The sequence below is a fragment of the Squalius cephalus genome, assembly GCF_949319135.1.
Source record: "Squalius cephalus genome assembly, chromosome: 2".
Classification (NCBI taxonomy): Eukaryota; Metazoa; Chordata; class Actinopteri; order Cypriniformes; family Leuciscidae; genus Squalius; species Squalius cephalus.
The window spans coordinates 48,238,205-48,264,575 of NC_137123.1; the positions used below are offsets into that span (position 1 = coordinate 48,238,205).

The window sequence follows — 26,371 nt, forward strand, 5'->3', positions numbered from 1 at the left end:
TTTAGGTTTGGGGTTTGGAATAATGTTTAGTGTTAGTTGCATATAATTATTGTAAGTATAATTTTTTTTATAAAATAAAGTAAATAAAGTCAAATTTATAAGCATAATTTTCTGTACACTATTTTAAGGTGTCCATGTTACAGTCTAATTAGTACTGAGTAATAATAATGCTGTAGTTATTATTAATAATAATAATAATAATAATAACTACATGTACTTACTATAGGGTTAGGGTTAGTAATAGGGGTTGGTTTAGGGTTAGTTTCATGTAATTACTGTATGCATCATTTATAGTTATTATAAATTATAAAATATTATTAAAATTACTACAGTTACTACATGTAACGTGTAACAAGGACAATGTAAAATAATGGGTAACACTTTATTTTACAGTGTCCTTGTTACATATGTTACATGTACCATAGTAATAACAGTAAACTATGCATAATTACATGCAACTAACCCTAAACCAAATCCTAATTCTACCCTAACCCTATAGTAAATACATGTAGTTGTTTAATATTACTCAGTACTTAAATATATAATTACATTGTAACAATGATACCTTAAAATAAAGTGTAACCAAATAAAGTGTTACCAATAATTCTACTACAGTAAGTACATGTAACATACAGTATGTAACAAGGACACTGTAAAATAAACTGTTACCACAGTTTGTACTGAATTTGTACTTAATTACATTAGTTTATTTTAATCATTGGCTCCAGTCTTCCGCGACCCTAGAGAGGATAAGTGGTATGGAGAATGGATGGATGCATGATTTTAATCAAATCATTCTGTATACTGGAGGCTTTTAATTACAGTATTACAGAATAAAAATGACATTTTTTTTACATTACAGTAAGAGATTTTAGTGATGAATGTGCTTAACTGTCATGACAATAATGTCAATAACTAACTAACTTAATAAATACATACAATGTTGCATATATGCCTAATCTAATTTCTTATTTTCTTTCGATTTTGAGGTAAGAATAAGACCAAAAATGGTTGACAAGGTTGACAAAATTATTATAAAAAAAAATTTGTGTATAGATTTCACTATATATTCGTTTAGTCAATATAGTATATGCATTTAGATCTCCTCTCTTCTCTGAAAATGAAAATAAAATAGTGAGTACTCGCCTTACTGTACTGTACGCGTGTACTGAACATTTACACATTAAATGTGTAAATAATAAAACTAGCAATTGCAAGTAGCAAATTCAATGCAAGTTCATTCAAATTCATTGGTGTGCTGCTCATGCTTATTTATTTATTGATTAGAGATTTCCTTTCCTAATCTTCAATTGATTGTGAGGAAAGGGGGTTTGTGGTTTTGCCAAGATGTGATATAAATAAAAGCAGCTGACTACGGTGTTTTCCCAACTTACTATTTGAACATTTCATGGGTTCTTTCTTTAAGCCTATTTTATATTACTGATGTTGACATTTTACATATTTACTCAGTGATTTGTTCAAAGTATAGGGACAATGTGAAAATCTTTCTTAAAGCATATGGTAATTGATTTAATGACAGATATATATTTGTTGCTGTGAGTGTCAACAGTCGAACCCATCATCTTGACATTGCTAGCGTCATGCTCTACTGTTTGAGCTACAAGGACTCATAGCTATAAAAACCCCTCCTTGCAGGACTCATGTCATCAAAATAGATGATTACTAAACCTGACATGACATCCTGTGTGTGTTTGTGAGCAAAATAGGAAATAAATTATTAACACACTTAGGAAACCATCAGAAATCTCAGTCAGGTGACTTTTTTCAAGGCCAGTGTCTCTGTACATCTGGATGATGCTGATATGTTCATGTGACACACACTGCCCCAGTTCATTCAGTCATCTCCTCATTGCAGCCTGTCTGATCGGACCATTCTCACACACCCAAACAACTGTGAACACAAATCTTAAAAGCACAATACCTGGGACAAAATATAGGGTGGGACATTGAATGGCTGTTTTGTGCATGCAAATCTTTACTTCTAATGAAAAAGACAAAAGAATCTCCTCTTCTGTCCTCTCCTCCTAAATTAGGTCATATCTGAGTGTAGCACAATGCCATCCAAGAGCTGTCGCCCCGGAAACCAGAGATGCCCCACAGCACTCTGGGAGTATGACTGTCACACTCACTCAGCACAGCAATTAGGGCCCACACATACACACACACACACACATAGTCAAACTGTAACACACACTTAACATACCTGCATCTGCATCTGTATTCACAAATATAAAAAATGTCAAGAGACCAATCTTATACATTATTCCACTGTCTGACAGCTTGAAAAGTAAGAGGCAAAACACACACCCACACGAACACACACCTGAGTCTGTGAGACTGCTGCTTGTCATCATATAATGATTTTGTGAAGCTAATCTTGGAAACTTAAAAAACTGAAGTATGTGTATGTGTGCATTTTGAGTGCCCCATGGGTTCGGACTGGAAGGTTTCCATGGTTACCCGTTGAGCGAGATATAACTGAGCTTTAAGATTCTTGTGTGTGTTTGTACATGTGTCAGTTGTGTTGTGTGTGTGTCCATTTGTATTTCAATAGGGTGTAATAATCATGAAATATGACAGAGATGTCATGTGGTGGTCATCCGTATATGTGTGCATGTGTTCCTGCCAAGCAGGATATGTCAAAATTGTTTTTTCCTCTGCCTTTTTTCTTCTTCTTTTTTTTTTCCCTGCCAGAATTCGTTCTGCTCTGTATTTTCAGCTCTACATGTACATACGACATACATATAAATTACATTTAAACAACAGCATGTGTTCCTGGGCTTTCGGGGGAGCCCACATTTTGACTCTTTCAGCTTCATTGAGATTGTTGAGTAAAAGTATCTTTTTTTTTCTTTCATTTGATGAAAATGGTATTTCAGGGCTCATTAACTTTTATTGTACATATTGAACGAGTACATATGGTTCATATGCCTAATGTCAGATTGATATTGAATGAATTGAACAAATAGCCTTGCTTTATCTGTCTACATAAATTGTTCTCTCTTTCTCTCTCAGGTGTAACAACCGAACTCAGTGTGCGGTCGTTGCTGGCCCGGATGTTTTTCCTGACCCGTGTCCTGGAACGTACAAATACCTTGAGGTTCAGTATGAGTGTGTGCCATACAGTAAGTTCTCACACACGTACAGATTTAATTTAAGCTTTTTACAACATCGCTATTGCTATTTCTCATACGTAGGGATTTGAACAAATCTCTAACTTTAAGTATTAAACTTTGATGCATAACTCATTCCTTTGTGCTTCAGGCTATAGACATGAATTATATCTTAAATTGTGCGGTAGTTCTTCTGAGAGATCTTTGTATGCTTCAGACTATTCTGTGAATATTCTGGGCTAAATTCAAGTTCAGCTCAATCAACAGCATTTGGGGCATAGTGTTGATTACCACAAAAAAACATTTTGGTTCATCCCTCGAGGTTACAGTGAGGCACCTACAAGTGAATGGGGCCAATTTTGGGTGGTTATAATTTAATGAAAGCACCTGCATCAATTCTTCTGTTATTTAACCTTATAAAGTTTTAAACAAAGATGTAACACTAGTTTTAAGTTTACTTTACAAGTTTTAAAATCGGATAAAACTTTACACAGAAAAGGATTACAAGTGATTTATTTCACACTGAAATCGTGTTAAGACGCATATTGTTTGTCTTTTGGCTATATATTTGAAACAGTAAGGTTTTTAACATTTATAAATGTTCCCCATTTACTTTCCTTGTAAGTGCCTCAGTGTAATGCTTCTTTTTTTTTTAATTAAGTCAAAATACATGGGTTTGGTAAATACATTTTTGGGTAATTACAATTATGCCACAAATGCTGTCAGCTGAGCATAACTTGTATTGAGCCCAAAATATTCCAATAAGATTTTTCATTTGGTGGGTGATAAAATGAAAAACCCCATAAACGTATATTGAAAGAGGGATTCAAGTCATGTCCAAGGACCAGGGCCGGTTGCATAAACTGCTTAGACTAGTCTTAAAAAAAAGTTCTTCAAGACTAGTCCCAACTTTTTAAAGTCAGTTACATAAGGTAGGTCTGTCTAATTTGAATCAGAAAAGTAAGACTGATTACCTCTTGACTAATTTCTAAATGGTCAAATTAGTTCTTAAGACACAGTCTGAACATAGTGGCTAAGTTTATGCAACTGGCCACATGATATCATACTTGAGGGTGGGCTCTTTTAACTTAAGCAACGTCCAATACCACATAACAAACCATTTAAAGGGGTGATGAACTGAGAAATCAAATTTTCCTTGAGCTTTTGACATATAAGAGATCATCATACTATAATAATATCCTGTAAGTTTCAGAACTGAAAACTACCTTGTTAGTCCAATAAAAGCTTTTATAGACATCAGGCTCAGCAAACGACTCGTTTTTCAAAGTGGGGAACTATGACGTCAAAGAGGATAAAACACCGCCTCCACAAAAGAAGATCAACGCCTACTTCAACACGGCCTGTTTAGCCCCGCCCACCGATTCGCCCAAACTTGCTAAATAACATAGGACGACATGATGATTGCTAAACCGGATCGAGCTACTTCCAAGCAATAAACATGCTGTTTACTAAATATTGTGCATGCCTGTTTGTGGAAGAAGACAGTCTGCATAAGCTTCCTTCGGATTCCAGCATGGTTAAACTTGATTAAATCAGTTAATCACAATTTCCCGACGGATCTGCCAGCAACATGTAAGTAACCATGTGTATTCTAATGCCTGATCTGCGATCAGTGATTTCTGATGTGTAATTATTCAAGTTCAGATATCTTTCTCTTAAAATCGTTCAATACTGTTTATGCATCAGTGACTAAACGATCAACTTCACATAATTTCTCGTAGTATTATGAAAATAATATTTTTTAAACTGTTATTAAATTATATACAGAAAGCGATCAAAGAACGATCCCTTTCCATTCACCCAAGCTGTCAATAAAACAGCACAGCGCGAGCCGCGAGATCTTAAGCTCTATATTAAGATATATCTGGACACTTACCAAACTCGTGATGAAATAATGACACTGTTACACTACACAACGAAGCTCTTACTGTGTATTCACATCGTGTTTGCATTGTGATTTGGTGTAAGCATTTGTGAGAGTGCAAAAATTGCGTTGCAATGATAAGATCTTTATTCACGCGATCAACAGACTGTCATCTGCTCAGTCAGTGCTCATCATGCTGTTACCTTTCATGCGATGTAATAGATTTAAATATAATGCTTTAAACGATACTTTTCACGATTTGTTAATCTTGATAGCTGTAATAGTAAAAACGTAGTAAAAGTTTTCGAGAGAGTTCATGTAATACTAGCTATTTCATATGCAAGCATGTCAGCCAATCACAGCAGTGGGCGTTTGCACTGCAGTCTCACAGCAGACACGCCCCTTAAAACGGAGCGTTCAAACCTGAGGCTGAAATCAGGCTTGGAAAAATGGCTTTTATTTATAAATTATGACAATTTTTGATGTAAAAATCATACTAACATTATAAGGGCACCCCAGGCAACATTATAAAATAATAAAACAATCCAGTTCATGACCCCTTTAAAACCCCTCAGAACACCTTATCAACTACATTGCAACCACAGACAATATCCAGGTTTAAAAATCAAGTTATAATTACTACAACATAACCCTTTTGGCATTTTCTTTTTTTTTTTTTCATTTTAATTAATGCATTATTGGGCTCATTTATAAACCCTTTTACTAGTGCAGATAGCAGCCTCAGGTTGTTTGAAACAAATGTTCCGGGTTTTAGTAAAGCTCTATATCGAGCTCTATAATCATTTGTGGCATAATGTTGATTACCACAGAAAATGATTTCACTTTGTAAATTAGATCTTTTTTTCAAATCGAAATGATAGAAACACATGAAATGTGAAGATTACATGTAAAAAAAAAGAAAGAAAATGAATTATTCAGTGAAATCCTGTTTATTATTTGAGCTGTGAAGTTCTATAAATTGTCCTTTTGAGGTGAAAATACTTCTTTCCCTGTAATTCCTGATGTAATTCCTATGTGATTCCTGTAAACAGTGCTTTACAGATAGTTACGTCATGTCCCTTTCTGGTATTATTGCACATATAGTGTGATATCTATCAGGTTTACTGGCTTTACTGAGGTAAAGTCGTCATGACAAGCAAGTTGAAATATTGGATGTAACTTTAGCCAGATGGCCAGTACACGGTTCGCATGCCAACACATATAATGTTTGAGTCATGTGGCTGTACTTCATTTTTTTTTTTTTTTGCCTGGCCCTCTGTACTTTAAGTGCCTTATTTTTTGGTGTTCAAACTGTGGTAATAGACTTTAATAATGACATTATGCCATAAATAATTTCTATAGAGCTTGAACATTCAAGACAGGAATTTTCTGAAATTTGGCCCTCACAAGTACATGTGCACTCACATGTACTCATACAAAGAGCTTTAGTCCACAATAATGACTCATTAGTTCAGGTTTTTATTCACTATGGCACTGTCAGATTTATATCTCAAGTTGATTAGAAACTACTTTCCTAACAGCTTAGGATTGCAGTGATACCTGGCACCTCAATCAGATCTGTCACCAAAAATGAACTTGTATCTGACAGAAAAATACATATGAATGAACTTCTGTTGCATTTGTCTGCTGTTGTCGGGCCTTGTCCCTTGCCATGACTCACGGGAAAAGAGCCTGTCAATCATCTGAGGGCAGAGTGATATGGTTTCAAGTTCTCACGGTTTCTGTGGGGTTGGTGTACCAATCTGGGGTGGCCATGGCAACGGTGACGATAAATCAGTATCGTATGACTGCGGCACTGGCAGCAGGAAAAGCCTGAATACACTTACACACTTTGTCTCCCCTACACATTCACACACACACACACACTGATTCACAAATGGGTGGAATAGCAGAGACATTGTGGAATTTCTTGCACAGAGCTAAATGACACAAAGGACACACAGGCAGGATGCACACACGGTTCTTTTTGGCCTTTTGACCATAAATCGTCCTGCGCATAGGGGTCATGGAGTGTGTGTGAGTGTTCATAAGTGCATACATGTGTGTTTGTGACCATCTGGTCAAAAAAAGCCTAAAACTTTTTTTCCACAGGCCCACTAATTAGTGGGGAGGTCCATCATGCGGACGAACACACACATAAACAGTCTCACATACACACACACATGCAGGTAATTTAATTACTTCGGGCTTAGAAACCCTTGGGAACATGTTCCAAATGTTTTCTTGAGGTTTTTCTGGCTTTCTCTTCTCCCCTGTGATGGAGGAGTTGGCAGAACTCCAGTCAACCTTTCTGCTTTGGCCTCAATGTGGGACGTCTGTTTTACCTACACACTCAGAAAACTTCACTTCATATAGATACTCAGTACCTGCTCCTTAGATCTGTGTGATTAACTACTGTCTTTATGGAGGAAATAAAGTGGTTTTGAAATTATAGTCTAGGAATCTTGCGTCCCTGTAAGTCGTATTATTTACAGTACGCTAAAGGGTCAGTTCACCCAAAAATGAAAATTCTGTCATCATTTACTCACCCACAGCTTATTCCAAACTCGGAGATTTTTTCTTCTTCTGTGCAACACAAAAGAGGTTATTCTGAAAAACTTTGTTTTTGTCCTTACAATGAATGTCAATAGGGTCCAAAACAACATTGGACCTTGATAACTTGCATTGTATGAACAAAAAAAAAAAAAAAAAATAGACATTTTTCAAAATATAGTTTGGTAACACTTCATAATAACTGCACACTATTAATCATTAGTTAAGCATTAGAAAACAGTTAATTCATCATTTATAAAGCATTGATAGACATTAATAAGCAATTTATAAATACAGCTATAAATGCTTTATACTTGATTTAAAAGCATATCTATAATGTGTTTGATAATTATATTTTCATACTTTATTAATGATCAATTTATCATTTCTAAATTAAGTATTGCATTATTTACGCACCAGTTATTTAAGAGTTGTCAGTGGTTCATAAGATCACTTAGAAATTGTAAGTAAATGATTAATAAACTATTTAAATGTAGATTCATATATCGTATTATTCAGACATATAGTAATAGTTACTAGTGTGTTAATAAATGCTTTATTAACATGTATTTCTACTGTAATTCAGGGTTAATTCAGGGAGTTATAAAGCATTTAGTAGTTGTTAGTTAGCTATTTTTGCAAGCTCATCTAAAGTGAGGACTAGTTATGCCTTGTAAAGCATTTACAAAGGAGATTTAAAGGCTGTTAATATTTATATGTTCTATATCACTGTGTTGTGTTTGTTTCCTTTTTCTGTTTAGAATATTAATGAGCTTTTAAATCTCCTTTATAAATGCTTTACAAGGCATAACTAGTCCTCACTTTAGATGAGCTCACAAAAATAGTTAACTGACCACTACTAAATGCTTTATAACTACCTACATTTACTTACAATTTGTAAGGGATCTTATGAATCAATGACAACACCTAAATAACTGGTTTGATTAAATACACATTATAGATACACTTTTAAATCAAGAATAAAGCATTTATAGCTGTATTTATATACTGCTTATTAATGTTTATTAATGCTTTATAAATGATGAATTAACTGTTTACTAATAATTAATTAATGATTAATAGTGTGCAGTTATTATAAAGTGTTACCATTTTGGGTGAACTATCCCTTTAAAGGCACACTGTAATTTTTGTGTAATATTTTCGACAACTGTAAGTAAAGGCCCGTTCACACCAAGGACGATAATAGTTTTCAGTTAAGATAACTATAACTCACTATTTGTATATAGCCTATTAATAAATTAACAATGCAAATACTACAACATATTAACTATGAAACTATAAACTAATAGTTTGCAAATTATTTGCAAGTACTTTATTACTTTATACTTATTATAAAGTGTTACCAAACAATCAATATTTTTTCATTTCTGTTTGATTTTTTCAGAAATTGTACACTTGATTGACTCTATCCATTTTCTAAATGCATTTTATTGATGCACAATAAAAAAAAAAAAATTTGACCACTTTTGGTGAAACGACCGACTTCTCTCCAGTGACGTATGCTTGACTTGTCCAATCATTTAGTCCGCTTATACCCCGCTCTTTACTTGCAATCAACTGCACGCTCAAATTCATATTTGTCTCCATCAACAAACGGTGGTGATGACCTTGTCCCTGCTCTATATTTTTTCTTTTTCAACTATTCGTTTCACTAACAATAAGGAAAAAAGATCTGTCGCTAGCACATGTCATTGCAACTATGGTAATGATTTTGGTAAACGTACAGCAGGAGTCCGTGTTACATTATCCACATCGACCTGTCTGTTAGTTGGGATGCATAGGATCTAGTAGAGGAAGTCGGAACCTCCCAGTAGGACTAGGCGCGTGCTGTCTGTTCAGGCTGTTCTTTATTTATTATCACTGACAGCAAATGACTATCTGTTATTGATCCATTTACAATGTGACTGAAACTTGACTAGGTGTGTGTGTGGGAGACATAATTGCTTCTAAATCAGATCTCCTGGAACCTCATTCACATACTCACATAGTCTCTTTTTCTTGTGTGGCAGCTTATTTATTGGATTTATTGAGTGATGCATTAACAGTTAATCCTCATGCATATTTCATAGAGTAATACACACACGCACACACAGACACATACACAAAGGACATACATTTTTGCAACCGTCTAGATTTTTTCAAGGCAAATCAAGCACTTATTGCCATTGCATGAGCACAATGAAATTTTTTTTTTGTCTTCCATTATTGATGCATAATGTTTAAATAAAGAAAGGAACTCAAATTTAATTTGAGAAATAAAGATGAAAAGAATATGTATTGAAATGTATGCAAAGATATACAAAAGTAAAACTAATAAGATTTGTATTTTAAACCATCATAAATAAAAGCAAGAAGCAGCTAATTTAAAAATCTACAATTTCCATATTACTTTCACATATTTCTAAACCACTTTCCCATTCCTCCATCAATCAGCCAATCAAATAGTCCTGTCTCTAACTCACAACATTGGTCAAGCAAATGAAGTTGCATCAGTTTTTAATTATAAAAAAGGCAACGTTCAGTTTAAATTGGAATAAAACCCAAAATGTTATCTTTGTTTTCATATCATACCAAATAAATGAATAAATAAATAATGATAAATCTTAAGTCTGTGTCTTTTATTCACCAGCCAAGAAGGCTAGCCAAGAAAGCTGCTCTCTATCTAAATCATAGCACCCAAGACACATGAGAAATATTTGTGAAACAAACCCTTTTTCTTTCTCTCTAGTTTGTTTTGATGCATTCATTTTTCTGGTTAATAGTCTAATATCACATGGACACTATATTTGTTTTCAAAAATTATGATCACTTTGTTAATGGAATTTCTAGAGTACAAATGAAGCACATTTTACTACTCACTAACTCAAAAGATTGTGTTAAGATACGTCGCACATTGCATGCATAATATGGAATTGAATTACTGTGAAGTATTTAATATTGCATCATTAATCTGTTGTCTCTCTCTCTCTCTCTCTCTTTTCTTCTTCTTCCACCCTTTTCTGAATGCAGAAGTGGAGCAAAGAGGTAGGTCCATTACTTTAATGTAATTTAAGTGTGTAATTCACTGTCAGGCTGTTATGGTGTTATTTGATACTAATGACAGATTGGCGATCAGTAGCTCATAATGGTTTATAATAGGAATGCGGAGGAGAAACTTGATCTCAGACCAAGGCTGTACTCCCTGAATTAGACCTCTATTTCTCACTGTCTCCTCTCTCTTGATCTCTCTTAGTGTATCTGGTGGTTTACCATGTATCAGATGAACAGGGAGGTGTTGCCACTGTTTAAAACTTAAGCTGCCGATTGTGCTGACCACAAGACGTGGCAGTATGAAACTGATGTCTAGCGATGTTATGGGTCTTGAATGGCCTGGGGTGAATCTAGACCTTAACATAAAAGCTTATTTTCTGCAAAGCTGACGCATAAACAGTTATCCGATTTATCAAATTGCGAGAACACTCAAATCAAGTGAATTGGCTTTGAATGGGAGCTTTTTATGTCAGGTTGCCCTGATTTGGAATAGAATATACACACATTACAAAGCAATTTTTAAGACAAAAACAGAAACATAGCTGTCATTTTTACTGTGTATGTAGTTACAAGCCTGTCAAGGTTTTTTTTTCTCCTAATACCTCATCGCTATTTTTTTTTTCTTGTCACAATCAACTCTGGCTTCTTGATTGTAATATTTGACGCATGCTATTTCTGCAAAGCTGCTCTGAAACGTTATGTATTGCAAAAATAAACTTGAATTGAACTGTATACTTGGATACAACTTTAAGAAATTAGAAATGAAATAAAAAATGAAAAGTGATTTAATAGGCTATACCAAAACATTTGACAGTCACAAGTAATAAAATAAAATAATAAACACAAATGTACTTGAGTTTATCAAAGGCCAAGAGAAGTTCCTGGATTAAGACATATTGTGGAAAATTAATGCATCTAAAACAATAAAAGGAAACATCCAGTAATAGTTAAAATACCAGCCACACTTCCCATGAGGATGTCTCTCATTCTGGGAACGGAATGGTGGGAAAGGGCCGTTTCTATGGCAGGCATTCCGTGTGACTGTTTGTGCGCTCTCTTCTCTGTTTGTGTGTGACCATGTAAGAATATCTGCATGGTTTGCAGGAGTATCATTATAAATCAAAGAAAGTGAAAACATTAGACGTGTACACACACACACACAGAGGGTTTAGTCACAAGAGCGTACATTTATGAGATATGCATGAAAGCACAGCCCTGATTTTAAGCCAGTCTCAACTGTGTTCATTGGTCATTGATTTTTCACAGTACTTTAAAATGTAATTTGAATTACTCCCAGAAAAATTTTCCCAGGGTTAGCAAATATAGTTGCTATTTTTCCCAGCAATATATTGTGGGTAAGTTCATGAAATAGAATGTTAGTATTACAAGCTGCAATTCTGCAGGACAAATTAAGGTTGATTTGCATATGGCTTAACAGATGATTATTTTCCTCTTCACATTTAATGTACCAGGAATAATAGGGTGATGGTTCTTAACCACCCCCCACATAAATTCTCACACCGTGTGAATTTTCCTCAGGGTTAGAGAAGTCGGTGCGACAGATTTTCAGAACCTCCTGAGGGATTCTGCTGGAGTCATGAACTATAAATCGGGTTACTAGTCATCAGATATGATTTAATAGATGTCTCTCTCTCTCAGGCTCAAAGCATTTAGCTTTCTGATAACTTTGGTTGTGGATCATTGCATTTGTTAGCATGTTTTATGGGTCAATGACATACAGAAGTGTTCACAATAAAAAAAAGGAAAACTCTTTGGAAAAAAATCTGAAACACAAGTTCTTAGAAAAATGCTCTTTGTATTTGAATCATTTTCAAAGAAAAGTTTCAATTTGATGAAAATTATGATAAAAAGGTCAAATTATCTAAACATATTTAAGAAAGGTCTTTTTGGGTTACACATGGACAAAGGTTTGTAAATTATGAATGAGCAGTGAAGAAATAATAATACAAGATAATTCTAAGAATTAATAATACAAGATTATGCTTACTTAAGCTTATCTTAAGTATTTATTTTAATAAGGATTATTTTCTTCATTAAATCAGGACAATTGTATAAACCCTGACAATTTTGACTTTGTGTCCATAAAAAAAAAAAAATCAAAATTCATTTTAATTCAGAAATGTAAAACATGCTCATCATAAAAGAGAGTAGGTCATTGTATTTTTGAACTGCATTTCATGTACTTTTAATAAACTAATAGATAGGACAACAAAATGAGCATTAAATTACATTCAAATATGCGACTGCAACTCACTCCATCTCTTCCTCTTTCAGTCTTTCTCTGCCCAGGTGTATTGAGAGGTGTGTACCAGAGTGAACACCTCTTTGAGTCGGACCATCAGTCTGGATCATGGTGTAAAGACCCCCTACAGTCATCCAATAAGATCTACTATATGCCCTGGACACCTTACCGCACAGATACACTGACTGAGTACTCATCAAAAGAGGACTTTATTGCAGGTCGCCCTACCACAACATACAAACTACCACATCGGGTAGATGGCACTGGGTTCGTGGTGTTTGATGGTGCGCTTTTCTTCAACAAGGAACGTACACGCAACATTGTTAAATTCGACCTGCGAACTCGTATCAAAAGCGGTGAGGCGATTATCGCTAACGCTAATTACCACGACACCTCGCCGTATCGCTGGGGTGGGAAATCTGACATCGATCTAGCAGTGGATGAAAACGGACTGTGGGTAATTTACGCCACCGAACAGAACAATGGACGAATTGTGGTCAGCCAGCTCAACCCCTACACACTACGAGTGGAGGGGTCATGGGATACGACATACGATAAGCGGTCGGCCTCCAATGCTTTCATGATCTGCGGAATCCTCTATGTAGTGAAGAGCGTTTATGAAGATGACGATAATGAAGCATTGGGGAATAAAATCGACTACATGTACAACACAGAAAAGAGCCGTGAAACGCACCTCAGCATTCCATTCCCAAATTCCTACCAATACATCGCAGCTGTGGACTACAACCCCCGAGACAATTTGCTGTACGTGTGGAACAACTACCATGTTGTCATATATTCTCTCGACTTTGGAAACAATGACAACAGATTGGGCTTTGGTGAGTTTCCCTTTAATTTAAACAAATTTGTGCTACATATATTTCCTAATGTGACCATTTTTAATCCAAATTATTCCAGAGAACTCAGAGATTCCTTTACTGGTTTATTTTAACTGAACTGGGTTTGGTTCATACAACAAAATAAGGGGTTTAATCAATCAATCAATCAAAACTTTATTACAGACTCAGGGTCCAGTTTTTAAAACAGACCCAACATATAATACAAAAAATAAATAGATAAATAAATAAAAATAAAAAAAACATCAGTGCGTTACAAAAATACAAATGTACCAGTGTTTCCACTATTGAGACTGATATCGTGTAGTGCTAAACCTTATATTTGATAGACCCATGATAATCTCATTTTTAGAAGCATAAAGTTGGCAAATAAATTTGTCCATAAAATTCCGTAACACAGTTTTAAATGTGTTAACTCCCACAGTTACAAACATCTCACTTGCTCAAGGCCATCTAGGTCTCCTTAATAAAATTCTCATTACATCATTGTACGCTACTTGAAGCCTCTATTAGCTAGATGTTCTATAATTTGTCCACAAATGGGCAGTATAAAGTGGTGTACAAGGTTTAAAGGAATAGCTCATCCAAAAAATGCTCTAAAGAACCATACAAGTGGTCCATACATTTTGTGTGCTATATTCCATGCCTTTGGAAGTCCTACAATACAGTACACTACATTACAATACATACTATAACAGACCAAAATTTAAGTCTTTAAATGTTCCCCTCCAGTGAGTTGTTTAATCAAGAACTGCTGCAATCATTGAATCTGTGTTGAATTTGAGAACAGAAACAGTTCACAGAGCGATTCGTTCATCAAACAGACTTGAGTTAAGTGAATCAGTGCATAATGGCTGAAATGTTGGCCTGTTCATCACGCAAATCGTATTACTTAAGGAGACCTGGAATATAGTGCAAGGACTCCTTTTAAATTTTCATTTTTGGGTGAACTATCCCTTTAAATGTGTGCCGTCAGGGGTAAAATTGATTGCGCCCACACAGTCAGAATTTATTTTACAAGTATTGTACTACTCTGTGATTGTCATTCACAAATGTACTTTGAAGAACTAAACTGGCAGAGTTAGAAAGCCCTGTCATTTTCACTCACTCATACAAGTATTCATGTCAATGATAAAAGAGACCTTCAGGATTTTCCCCTGACTTCCATTTCCAGAGAATGTTATTGTATAGGTTATCGCAGTCCATTAGTCAGGTTATTTTTCACTTTGTTTTATTCCTCCTTCAAATTTAGAGTTCAGGCACACTACTTATACAGTATTGTATTGCAATTTTAGTCAGCTTGCCAGCTCAGCTGAGATGCAGCTGAATTAATCATTATCTACAGTGTAAACTAACAGTTATTATCTCCAGCATCTACTAACATCCCCATTAGAGCAGAGCAGAGTGTATCTCTTTGCTCTTAACTGGGTCCAAATCGAGCATATTGTGAGATTTGCTTAATAAATTGCAAATACATTCTCACTTGCACTTTCAGTTCATCACAGAACAACTCACACAACAAGCAAATACAACTAAAATACTTTTTTTTTCATCGCTGAAGTTTTTGAATCCCACACATTGATTCTTGCTGAATTTAGTACTTCATTTTCAAAACAGATCTCCAAAGGTGTAAATCTAAAAGTTCACCAGTGCAGGTGCGAATGTATGGAGGTGCTTGTTAATGACCCTGCCTGCATTGATTTTCTTTATTAAAATACTCCACATCAAAGATCTTGTAAAGCATGAGTTAGAGTGGGAGTGTTAGCTAACTAAGCTAATGCAGATCAGACGCTGTTTAGTGGTCATATCAAAGTGAGTATTGCTATAACGACACAATCTTTGTGTAGTTCAGGTTTTAATTAAATTTTATCTTGGTTTAATTAGTTTTTAATTTCATCTGCTCGTCAGCTTTGAAGGAGAAAAACAGAAAAAAAAAAAACATGGGAATTTTGTCAAGCAAAACAGAGGAGAGAATGTTCTAGAAATAGAGGCTTGTGCATAGTCAAAACTTAACTCAGTTATAACGGCATTATTCTTAATTCATTTGACAATCACGATTATTTGCTTAGAACAGAGCAGAAATCATGTGACAAAATAGTGACAAAATGTTCTTTGCTTTAATCTACTAAAATGCAAGAAACAAATAGAAATACAGGTAGGTAAATCAAAATACATATGGAAATATTAATATTTCAAAAGCATAAATGAATAGTTTACATAATGTCAGACCTACATTAAGAAAAGCTTAATAATCATGACTAGTTTTTACATACCGGTACATACATTTATTAATTTGAATTTGAAATAACAAATCAGTTGAGTGAATGATTCAAATGACAATGAATAAACTAAACTAAAGGTGTATCAAATTCAAATTTGTGTGACAAAAGACAAGGATATACAATTTGTTTTTATTTGGTAATTTATTCATTTAATTTACTTGTGGATTCCTCGCCCGAATCCTTACGTAACTGGAATAGATTTCAGAAAACTACAGTTTGGCAATAAAATAATTTGAGGACAATAAGTTTTAGGTTGCATGTTCTAATGGCAAGGAAATTTACATTAAGGGTAAAATTAAAAAGCAAATCACTGCATCCATTTTCTCAAATGGCTCGGGTATATGGAGAGCATTCGCAGCCTAAATGGAGTGCACGTCACTGTCACGAAAACCATGATCTTTTAACAATTAATCATGCGACTCTTTTGACTTTTATTTTTTTTGTTTGTTGCCACAAACACTGACTGCCTTACAACATTTTGCCATAGATTCCCTCCAAATACTATAGTAGCTACAGTACAGTTATTTTTACTGCAGTAGTAAATAGAAAAATAGAAATAACTTGGTATTATCTTAAGTCCCTGTTGAAGCATGTTGGTTCACTCTGCAGTCATTGTGTCATTGTGCCCAGGGCAGCTTTCTTCAAATCACGCAAGTACACCTCCAATCTACTGGAAAGGGAAAAGACTGAAATGACAAAAACTATGTGCCATTTCAATAACATATGTCAGTTCTACAATAAAAAACTGACAGGAATGCTTAAATCAGGCTACACCTTTTTTTCAGGTTTATCCAGCTAATGCATATGTAGATCAAAAAGAGCAAGCAATGCCTTTGCCAACAAACCTTTTTTCTATTGAAAGGCAAGACTTCATTTTCTACAGCCGCCATGTTGAGTGTTACAATTTTTCCCTTTCACTGTGTAGTCTTTGTTTTAAGTGGATTTTTAAAATGTCTTGCTGTTTTTATGCAGGTTTCATATATAAAAAAAATAATTATGGTTTCATAACAACAACTGCGGTAACTATGATGTTTGGTCCCAACTATATTAGGTGTCTTCAGATTACTATGTACAGTTCATGTTGCATTGCAAAATGCTGTTGCTGCTAATGCTATCAAGGTGGGATATGTAAGGTTAGGGTCAGGTTTCATGGTGTGGTTTAAGTGTAGGTTAAGGGGTAGGAGTCGGGTAAACAGTGTAATTAGATGTAATTACAGATGTAACTACATACAGGTTTTTTTTTTTTATGTAAGTACAGTTTAAAAACATTTACTCAATTGTGCATTGTACCAAATTATTAATTTAAATGTTATATGACGGAAACTAAGGATAATATAGGAAATGTGAGGGCTTACACCTGCTAGCACATTGACATGGCCGTAGCCAGCTATGAGGTCACTGAGGTCCGAACCTCTGTATTTTTCCGAGGTGTATATAATAAATGTTGTTAAATAATTGCCTAATATAGTATTAACACCACTTTAGGTCTGCAAGGATTTTGCACAGCACCAAGAAGAGCTGCCTCTACAGTCTGTCACCACTCGTAAATGTCAAAATATTTGAGCAATCAAATCAAAGTGCGCGGCCTTTACTGTATGTTCAGAGAAGCTGCTGAACGCGAATTCCAGCGCAACTCGAAGCTTCAGTAAACGGTCATAGACTGCTAAACTAAATATTTCAAATTTGACAGCTGTTTTAAGATAGAAATGTTCAACGACAGATTAAAAAAATCATGCAAACTAATTAACTTTTGACTAATTATGCTATTTTGAATCGAAAATAGGCCTATATAATTTACGTGATTCATGTAATGTAATAATTAACCGCCACTGTGAAAGGACAAGAAACATTAACAAAGCCGTTTTCATCATATTAGGCATACGATTAATAATGAATGTGTATATATTGTGAATTAATTTAATAAACTTACTTACCTAGCGTTCGTAGCCTTCAGTAAATTAACTTGTCTAAGAAAATGATTAAAAAACATATGGGCTAAATATCAGTTGACCCTATGTTTACTTTCTTCACTGACATACGCAAATGAAAAGTGCGTTTGACTATAAGTCAAAGCTCAGCTTTTGGAGGGAAAGAGACAGGGCAAGATAAGGAGACTGAGAGAAAAAGAAAGAGTGATAGAGATTATGGAGAGAGCATGTATTGACATATAATCTACTGCCCACTGACACGGTTTTAAAGCTATTTCTTCTCCATTTTTTGGCTTTCAGACATCTTAAAATGCACATATGTAGATCAGAGAAATAAAAAATTTCTCCGGGGTGCGTGCCCCCAAATTTTGGACCTCGGTGCTTATAAAACCGTGCCTATAGCCCTGCATATTGAGTGCTACATACCATTGAGAGCTGATACCATTTTATCGACTATAAATAGATAATGGGCCTAAGTTTTGTATGTGTGCTGCATGTCCCTGAACAAAGAGTGTTTCTCATGGAAGAGTTGAAGTGCTTGAGAAAGCTCTGCCTTTCAGGTCAGCTGGGAGAACATGAAGGATTCCGATCTACAAAAACAGTAAAGAGAGAAGATGAAAAGATTGAAAGAGATTAGATTTGCCCGGTTATGTGCTTTCCCTTCCTCTTTGTATCTCTGACTTTCTCTTGCTACTTCTCACCTTTCTTTTTCTCCTTATAGGTCTCTCATTGTAACTCTTGGGTGCAAACTCAAGTATTTGCAGTACTTTACCACCCAATATTTTAGCATAAAAACCAGCATCTTATACACCACCACACATAATCCAGCCTCAAAATGCCTTGAAACCGCTCTGCTGTGTAGCCGGGCACTATTAATTCCTGTAAAAAAATCATTTTCGCATGTGAATTTTCTGTTCAGCTGAACGAAAATGTAAATTTACTGTCTGACATTAGTGGGGTTAACCAAAGAAGATCCAGAGCTTTAATCTTGGGAAAGGGATGTTGCACAAAGTATTAAATGAAGGGGTGCCAATAATTGTGGAATGCATACATTTCAGAAAGAAAGAAAAACATTTTAAGATAAGAATTTGGCTTTAATTAAAGGTTAGCTTTTTGTAAATGTTTTGAATGAAAGACTGAGAGGAGAAATTGCAAAAACAAATCTTCACAGTCAGTTTTGCTTCTATTTACCAAGGGTGCCAATATTTGTGGAGCCCACTGTAAGTCTATAATATTTAAATAAATACCACTGAAGAAAAAGTCTCAAAGGTTTTAGTTTATAAACATGACTGGTGAAACTGAAGGTGCCAGAATGAACACGATACACACACCATCATTGTCATTGGTGAATCTGACCAATCGTAAAACAGTTGTGTCGTCATCAGAGCTTGTGCTGCCCGTCTAAAATAAAACTGCGCAGAATGAGGCAGCTGTCTGCTCTTAAACCGCTCTGGTAAGTACTTTGATGGTGTGACGTAGTGTCAGCGCCATCTCAAGATGGAATCGGCCTCCGCAGTGCTGTATGACCAGTTTTATGTAACAACAGCATCATGTGACCAAAGTGGTGAATCTTATTGTTCGGCGAACTTTATTCACAGTGTGATCGAAAATAGAGTAGAACACCTCTTTAAAAAAAAAAAATGTTGCATCGATGGGAGAGACATTAACAGGTGTATACATTCAAATTAAAACGTTTATCGTATCAAATTTTCACCTTAGCGTTACAATATCAGTGCCCATTAACAGTAAAGTGAATTTGTTGAACATTTTGTGTACATTTTCTATTAATCATGGTTGTAGCTCATCATAATGGAGAAAAGCGTTATAACTGGGCATATTTCCAGACCAGCTGTGCAGTCGAGCGTTTAATCAACATTTTCAAAGAGCCAATTCAGGTGTCTGGATCACAGTGGTGAGTGATGCTGAGCGTTCTCAGTAATGTATGAAGTATGCCGACTGGGATGATCTGCTGCATCCTCCACAATGTAGCAATCAGAACAGACCTACAAGATCGCCAATTGCGCCATGCAAATTGTTAGCGTTCATTATCATTACCTGATTTGCGAAGTTCCTTCTGTGAATACGATGCTAAAACAATACTTTTTAACAATTTCTCTCACATATACAACTTTCCTGCAAAAGATCACAGACACATACAAAAACTTGCTTTAAAAGTTGATAGAAATGAAATGATTTCTGCACCGTTAAGCATGTAGAGCGAAATAAAAACATGTAACACTCAACATCTCCCACTTAAACACATCTTGAAGTCTGACTGCAGAGGTGATAGCGGTTTAATCTGCTTTGCTTTGAAGCGTGCTTTCAACAGACTAACTCTCTCCCTCTCATACCCAGAATCCCATTCCTCCAGGTTTGCTTTAAACTCTAATGCTAATGTAATATGTTAGGATTGGCACTATGTATAGTTTAAGTGGAATGGCCTCCATGCTCCTTTAGTGGAGTGGAGACTTCTGTTCTCTGCTTTTATTAAATGAGAGAATGTCTTACATACGGTTATGACTCTCTCCATTGGCAATTACAGCTCAGCGCGGGGGGAAAACTTTATTTAAACCGATCCACAGGAAGAATGCACCTGGATCTGCCAGCGGGGAGTTTAACACACAGATCAATCAGTAATGGAGTGATGTTCACACTCACACTTGTGTATACATTCTTCAAAGCTCAGAAACATTCTCACAGTAACACCCTCACACATACACTCACACAGGGTCCAAAATTAATGTTTTTCTACACCTACCAGTAGTCGGTGAATTGGAAATATTTACCGCTTCAAAAATGTTTCTAACTGAACGTGCAACTGTATTTGGTATTTTTTCCCCCTAAACATTTATAATACTTAACATATTTTTATTGGATATTTAATAATTCTATTTTCTCCCTATGACAGAGTTGTTTTTCCTTGAAAAATTGTAACAAACAACACAGATCATTGAGTCACTCACATCATCATCATGAACAAGCTGGTGTCTGTGTCACAGTGTCACTAAATGTGAAGACACGTCATTGTTTTGTTTCTCATATTTTTGTTTGGATAGCTTAATGTAAGGCGGTCACCACATTAAGTTTTGGAGAAAATGAAACTTTAGGCCAGTGGTTCTCAACCAGGGGCCTGGGGCCCACTAGGGGGCCTCAGTAAACCACTAAGGGGGCCTCAAGATGACTTGAAAGGATTTTAAAAAAGCAGGGGGGAAAAACTACAAATCAGTATCAACATTTCACATCAAGTCCCTATCCAGGATTTTGGATTATTGTTGTCAAGTCAAAACTGTTGAGAATTGCTGCTGTGGGCATTATAGATAATCCTTTAATTGTGAATTTTCCACTGAGGACAGTAATAAGAAAATGTTCTTTCTGAACCACTTGATTTGAATAGCTCACATTATTTACATCAGTGAGGGACAGGTTCTTACTAGTGATCATTCTTTCTTACTGATGTCCAATTATTCAGTCGTTCAGTTCAAATAATTATTTTGAGTCTGATGAATCAGTTGAACGGTTTCACAAAACAAGTCTAAAGAATGTGTTTCAGACTGAATCATTCTAGCTGATTGAACCAAGAACCATCTCATTTGGACATAAGAGTGAGCCAGGTTAGCAGCTCACTGACTACTCGTGACCGAGTAGTTGAAGTGTTTTGAGAATTTGACTGATGGGGTGAAAAAGGAAGTTACTTTAATAGCTGAATTATATATATGCTGGAAATATGTCTGAGACTTGATTGTAAGAACATTTTATCAGCACACAAATGAAAGGAGTTGGTTTTAATAAATAGCATTTTATTAAAATACCCTTTTCAGCCAAGATTTAAATCCAAATCATATTTAGGTTGGGTTCTAAATGCCTTATGAATTATGGTTTCAACAAACTTAGCAGTCTGCGACATATAAGAAGTGCAGTAAACACTGTTACTAATAAAAGTGTAATAAACAGCAGTGTGTGTCTACACATGGCTTTATTGGAACCTTTTTGTGCGTGTAATATCCCACACCAGGATGTCAGGGACCCCATGGTGACATGAGAAGAACCAGTCAACCAGTCCATTTAAATAATTTATAATGTTGCAGTTCCTTAGCAAGTTACTGTTTTGTTTATTTGGGAACACACATTTTTACTCACATTTGCTGTTTGGCAAGAGTTAATTTTGGACCCTGCTCACACATACATTTACACACGTGTACTCACACACACATTTACACAGACTGCTGACCTACAGTAGAGCATCTTACCATGTAGATCTGAGAGGATAAGAGTGCGGATTACAGTGGTGGGGACTTGCATTGCTATTATCATACTGCTGATAACATGGGAAGAGGAGATGAAACTGGGCTTACATTTTTCCTATGTCTTTGTGCTCTATATGTATATTTAGCATCTTTGTGATTATAAATTCGCTCTTTATTCGCTGAACTCACTCTTTTTAGGACTCTTTTTTTCTTCTTGTATATTTCTCTGTTAAACAGTGGAAAGTATTTGGACACTGAAGTCACACTTAAAAATGTGTGAATGTTGCTGCATTTTTTACAAAATATCAAACCAAATATCATTTGCATACAAATGATTCTCGACCTTTTCTGAGAACTAATGTCAGTGAGCCATTTTTGCAATTACTTTAACCAATTGGTTATAGATATTTTGTCTTAATTTTGAACAACATATTATAGTTTAAAGGCTGAATTTTCAGCAGCCATTACTCCAGTCTTCAGTGCCACATGATCCTTCAGAAATCATGCTGGGGTGCATCCCTCGAAAGCATTGGTAATATGACAAAAATGGTTTAGTAGTCCTCAGATGCTATGTTCAATTACAGTAGGAGTCTCAAGAGAATCCAGGTTATCCTGGTATATTTTTCTGTTGATATGAAAAACCTGATACTTTTAGCAATATAGCGAGTGAATTATGTATATGATGTAAATTACGATGTTATGATGAGCTGTAAACCTTTCTCCACTGACATTCTGAGTTGTTCAAAGCGTTTCTAAGGATCCTGATTGTTAGAAGGCAGCTGTCTGACTCTGAGATGGCGAACGAGAACATGGTTTGTGTAAAATTAGCAACATATCATTAGCTGTTTGATAACGTAGTCAAGCAAAAGGCTAATCGACGTTGTAAAGAGCGATACCATTGTGCAGCGTTTACTTCAGTAAGTTGACCGAGCGAGTGGATCTTTGAGCTGGTGTGAGTGAGTGGAGTCGGGGAATATTAGCATATTCATGGCTTCACGTATACTAAATGAAGCAAGGGTGTAGAGTTACATTCAAGCTATTTTTTTAGTTTTAAGGGATAAAACTATTGACTACAGGGACACTTTAAACCCAAAACATACTGACTGAATGGTAGCATTTTTTATGAAGTATTTGTTCTATATTTACTTAAAGTAAATACTACTTTGATATTTTGTTATACAATGCAAAGACATTTATATATTTATAAGTGACGTAATTGGGGATCATAAACTTTTATTTATGTATCTATTTATGCTGCATTTTTGTTCAATTAGTTGCGTGGATATTTTACCGGGTTTTAAAATTTATCGTGAACGGCAGCACAAGCTTGCATCAATCACCGATTTCCTGTGTGGTTGCCATGACGCTGCCTTCTGATTGGTCCTGATCAGCAAGGTGACATTGTATCCTGTCTCTGTGTGAGCTGAGGCATATTTAACAGGACTCTGTGAATTAAGCAGCCCTGAATTCGCTGTTCCGGTCACACCTGAGAGTATGACCAAACATCAAATGACCCGATTTCATACAGCGGTCTTCCGACAGGCCAGTTGTCGGAAATAGACGTCCGATTATATATAGCCTTCTCTTTCATGTTAGTCTACAGGAAGAGATGGGCTTAACAGACCACACTGGAAGCCCACTCTAAAGTCACGCTGCCTTTAAAAGTGTTTCGAGTAATAGATGATAAATGACCTTTACCCTCAAGGAGTGAGTCAGTCATCTTTTCAACGATGCAGAGAATAGAAGGCTTCCTTTGATCAGCTGCCAATCAAAGCTCCCTTTCCGTTGGAAAACACACACGTTGCCCTCTATCTGTGCCCCTATTGTGTCTGAGTGGGCTGTATCACAGAGATGACAATCTAGAGACATGGAGGGCATGGCAGACAGGCGGTCATCGGCAAGAAAGGAGCGATGAGGAGATTTGGAAGGTGGATGAAAGGGCTGGTTTGTCATTTAATGGCTTCTGTGAGAAAAAGGAAGGGAGGGTGCCATGCCTGTCTGTGAGCGTGTGTGTGAGCGATTAGTCACTGTAGAATGCTCTGCTGCTTTCAGAGTCTTGCCTCAGTAGCTCCTCGCACAGACAGTTACAGAAATAGAAACAGGAAGTGCTTTCATTTCACTCAGCGGCCCTTTAAAATCACAGTCAGATTTGCCGCACAGAGGGAGGTGGGGGGTAGAGAGAGAGAGAAAAGAGGGCAGGAAAAGTGATGAGAAGAGATGTGAGGGGATATTTGGATCAGTGCATCTCTATAATAAGCCAGAGCTGTCTGGTGGGATATAGTCTAAGAAAGAGGAACTATCTTTCGTTGTGAAATGCTAACGAGGGCTCACGCTGCCGTTTTGTTAGTGCACATTCTCAGATATAATTTATGCACCGGCAAGTACATCATGCACTAAAGGCATTAGAGCAGGTTAAGTGGCGGATCCCCAATGTAGGCAGTACTGTGGCGACGTCCTCTGAAACCCCACCCCTTACCCCATTGAAAATTAGTTGTGAAATAGCAGGTAACATTTTGAGCAGCTCTCTGTGCAGTACTTTATTTACATAAAACGATGTATTTTTTTAAAACTTAGTATAAGGGTTAGGGTTATTGTCACCATACATAAACTACCGTTCAAAAGTTTGGGGTCAGTAAGATTGTTTTTTATTATTATTCATCAAGGACGCACTGATCAAAAGTAACAGTAAAGACTTAAATTATTACAAAAAATACTAAAACTTTGAACTTTCTATCCATCAAAGAATATTGAATTTTTTTTATCATGGTTTCCTCATATATTTTAAGCAGCACAACTGTTCTTGAGCACCAAATCAGCATATTACAATTATTTCTGAAGGATCATGTGACACTGAAGACTGGAGTAATGATGCTGAAAATTCAGCTTTGCAATCACAATGTCAGCAACAGCTGCAATATCGATGAGATTTTATTAACAAAAATGCCTCAAGTATGGCAACTGTGTCTTGTTCCCATTCTCAGGGAGCTGGGTTATATAGATAACCCTGACATGTTCCCTGTTTAGAGAACATCAATGCCACTTTATGGTGTTGATGCTATGTGAACGACAATACCCTTGCCACCATACTAAGAGGAAGCCTGCATCACAGGTTGTGAAAAGTTTACACAAGCACAAAACAAGTACAAGAGGAGCGTCTTTGTGGGATGTTTGTGCTGTGGCAGGCTGGTCCTTCCCACACACATTCATCAGGTTTTATAGTGTGGATGTGGGCTCAACCACGTGGGTGGTTATGGGTTTTAAGAGGGTATGAAACCCCTTGTTTTTGAGCCACTATTGGAAGGGCCTCATGTGCCGCAAGCCTAACGGTATTACGTTGGCGGCTGCAACCATGAGACCCAGCAGTGCCTGGCATTGGCGGACAAATTTCCTGGCCTAACCTCAGACTGCCCACCATGAGAATGGAATCCACCTGAGCTGGGGACAACTGTGCCCACATCGTGGTCGAAACCCAGACCGCCCAGAGAAACTTAGTTCTCTGACTTGGAGTCAGTACACTTTTCTTGGGATTCAACCTCAAACCTAAATTCTTGAGATGAGCGAGGACATCTCAATGCCAAACTGCCATCTTTTTGTGAGTAAGCTAGAATGAGTCAATCGTTGATATAATTTAGCAAAAGGATTCCCTGGAGCCGCAATGGAGACAGAGCTGCATCCATGCATTTCGAGAAGACAAGGCTAGGCCGAACAGAAGAACCTGATATTGGTAAGCTTCCCCCCGAAAAGCAAACCTCAGGACTCCCCTGAAAGCAGGTTCATGTCCGGAGTGAAAGAAATTGCAGAGCGAGCTTCCAGATCCTGAACGAGACCCTCAGAGTCTGTAGAGAGAGCGAGAGAAAGGGCAGGTCCCGTCTCAGACTCCTCTACAGTAACTGCTCCATCTGCGAGCCCTGTGATCTAAGTCTATGCGCGGCTTCGGTGGACACGGGACCCGAACCATGGGGTGCAGAGACAAAGTGTCCTTCGTCATTGAAGAGAGCGAGGTGGGAGCAGAGCGTCCTCATTATAAAACACTGTGTGCTCTGCTCCCAAACATCTTTGGCCAATTGTTTAGCGTTTACCACACTTGACACTGAAGGCGTTCCCATAGCATCAACACCATGATGAGGCGTTGATGTTCCCTTTAAAAGGGAACTCAAAACAAAACACTCTTGAC

At 36.4% G+C, this 26,371-nt stretch overlaps 1 protein-coding gene across 4 annotated transcripts in view; it reads left to right on the forward strand.

Moving 5' to 3' along the window:
- The window catches only part of adgrl3.1 (adhesion G protein-coupled receptor L3.1), a 119,613-nt gene that overhangs the window by 37,022 nt on the left and 56,220 nt on the right, over positions 1-26,371 (forward strand). For all 4 annotated transcript variants that reach the window (XM_079856002.1, XM_079856003.1, XM_079856000.1 and 1 more), the window contains exons 4-6: positions 3,037-3,146; positions 10,603-10,617; positions 12,919-13,725. In XM_079856002.1, coding sequence (XP_079712128.1) covers positions 3,037-3,146; positions 10,603-10,617; positions 12,919-13,725 — 932 coding nt within the window. The remainder of the gene's footprint in view (positions 1-3,036; positions 3,147-10,602; positions 10,618-12,918; positions 13,726-26,371) is intronic.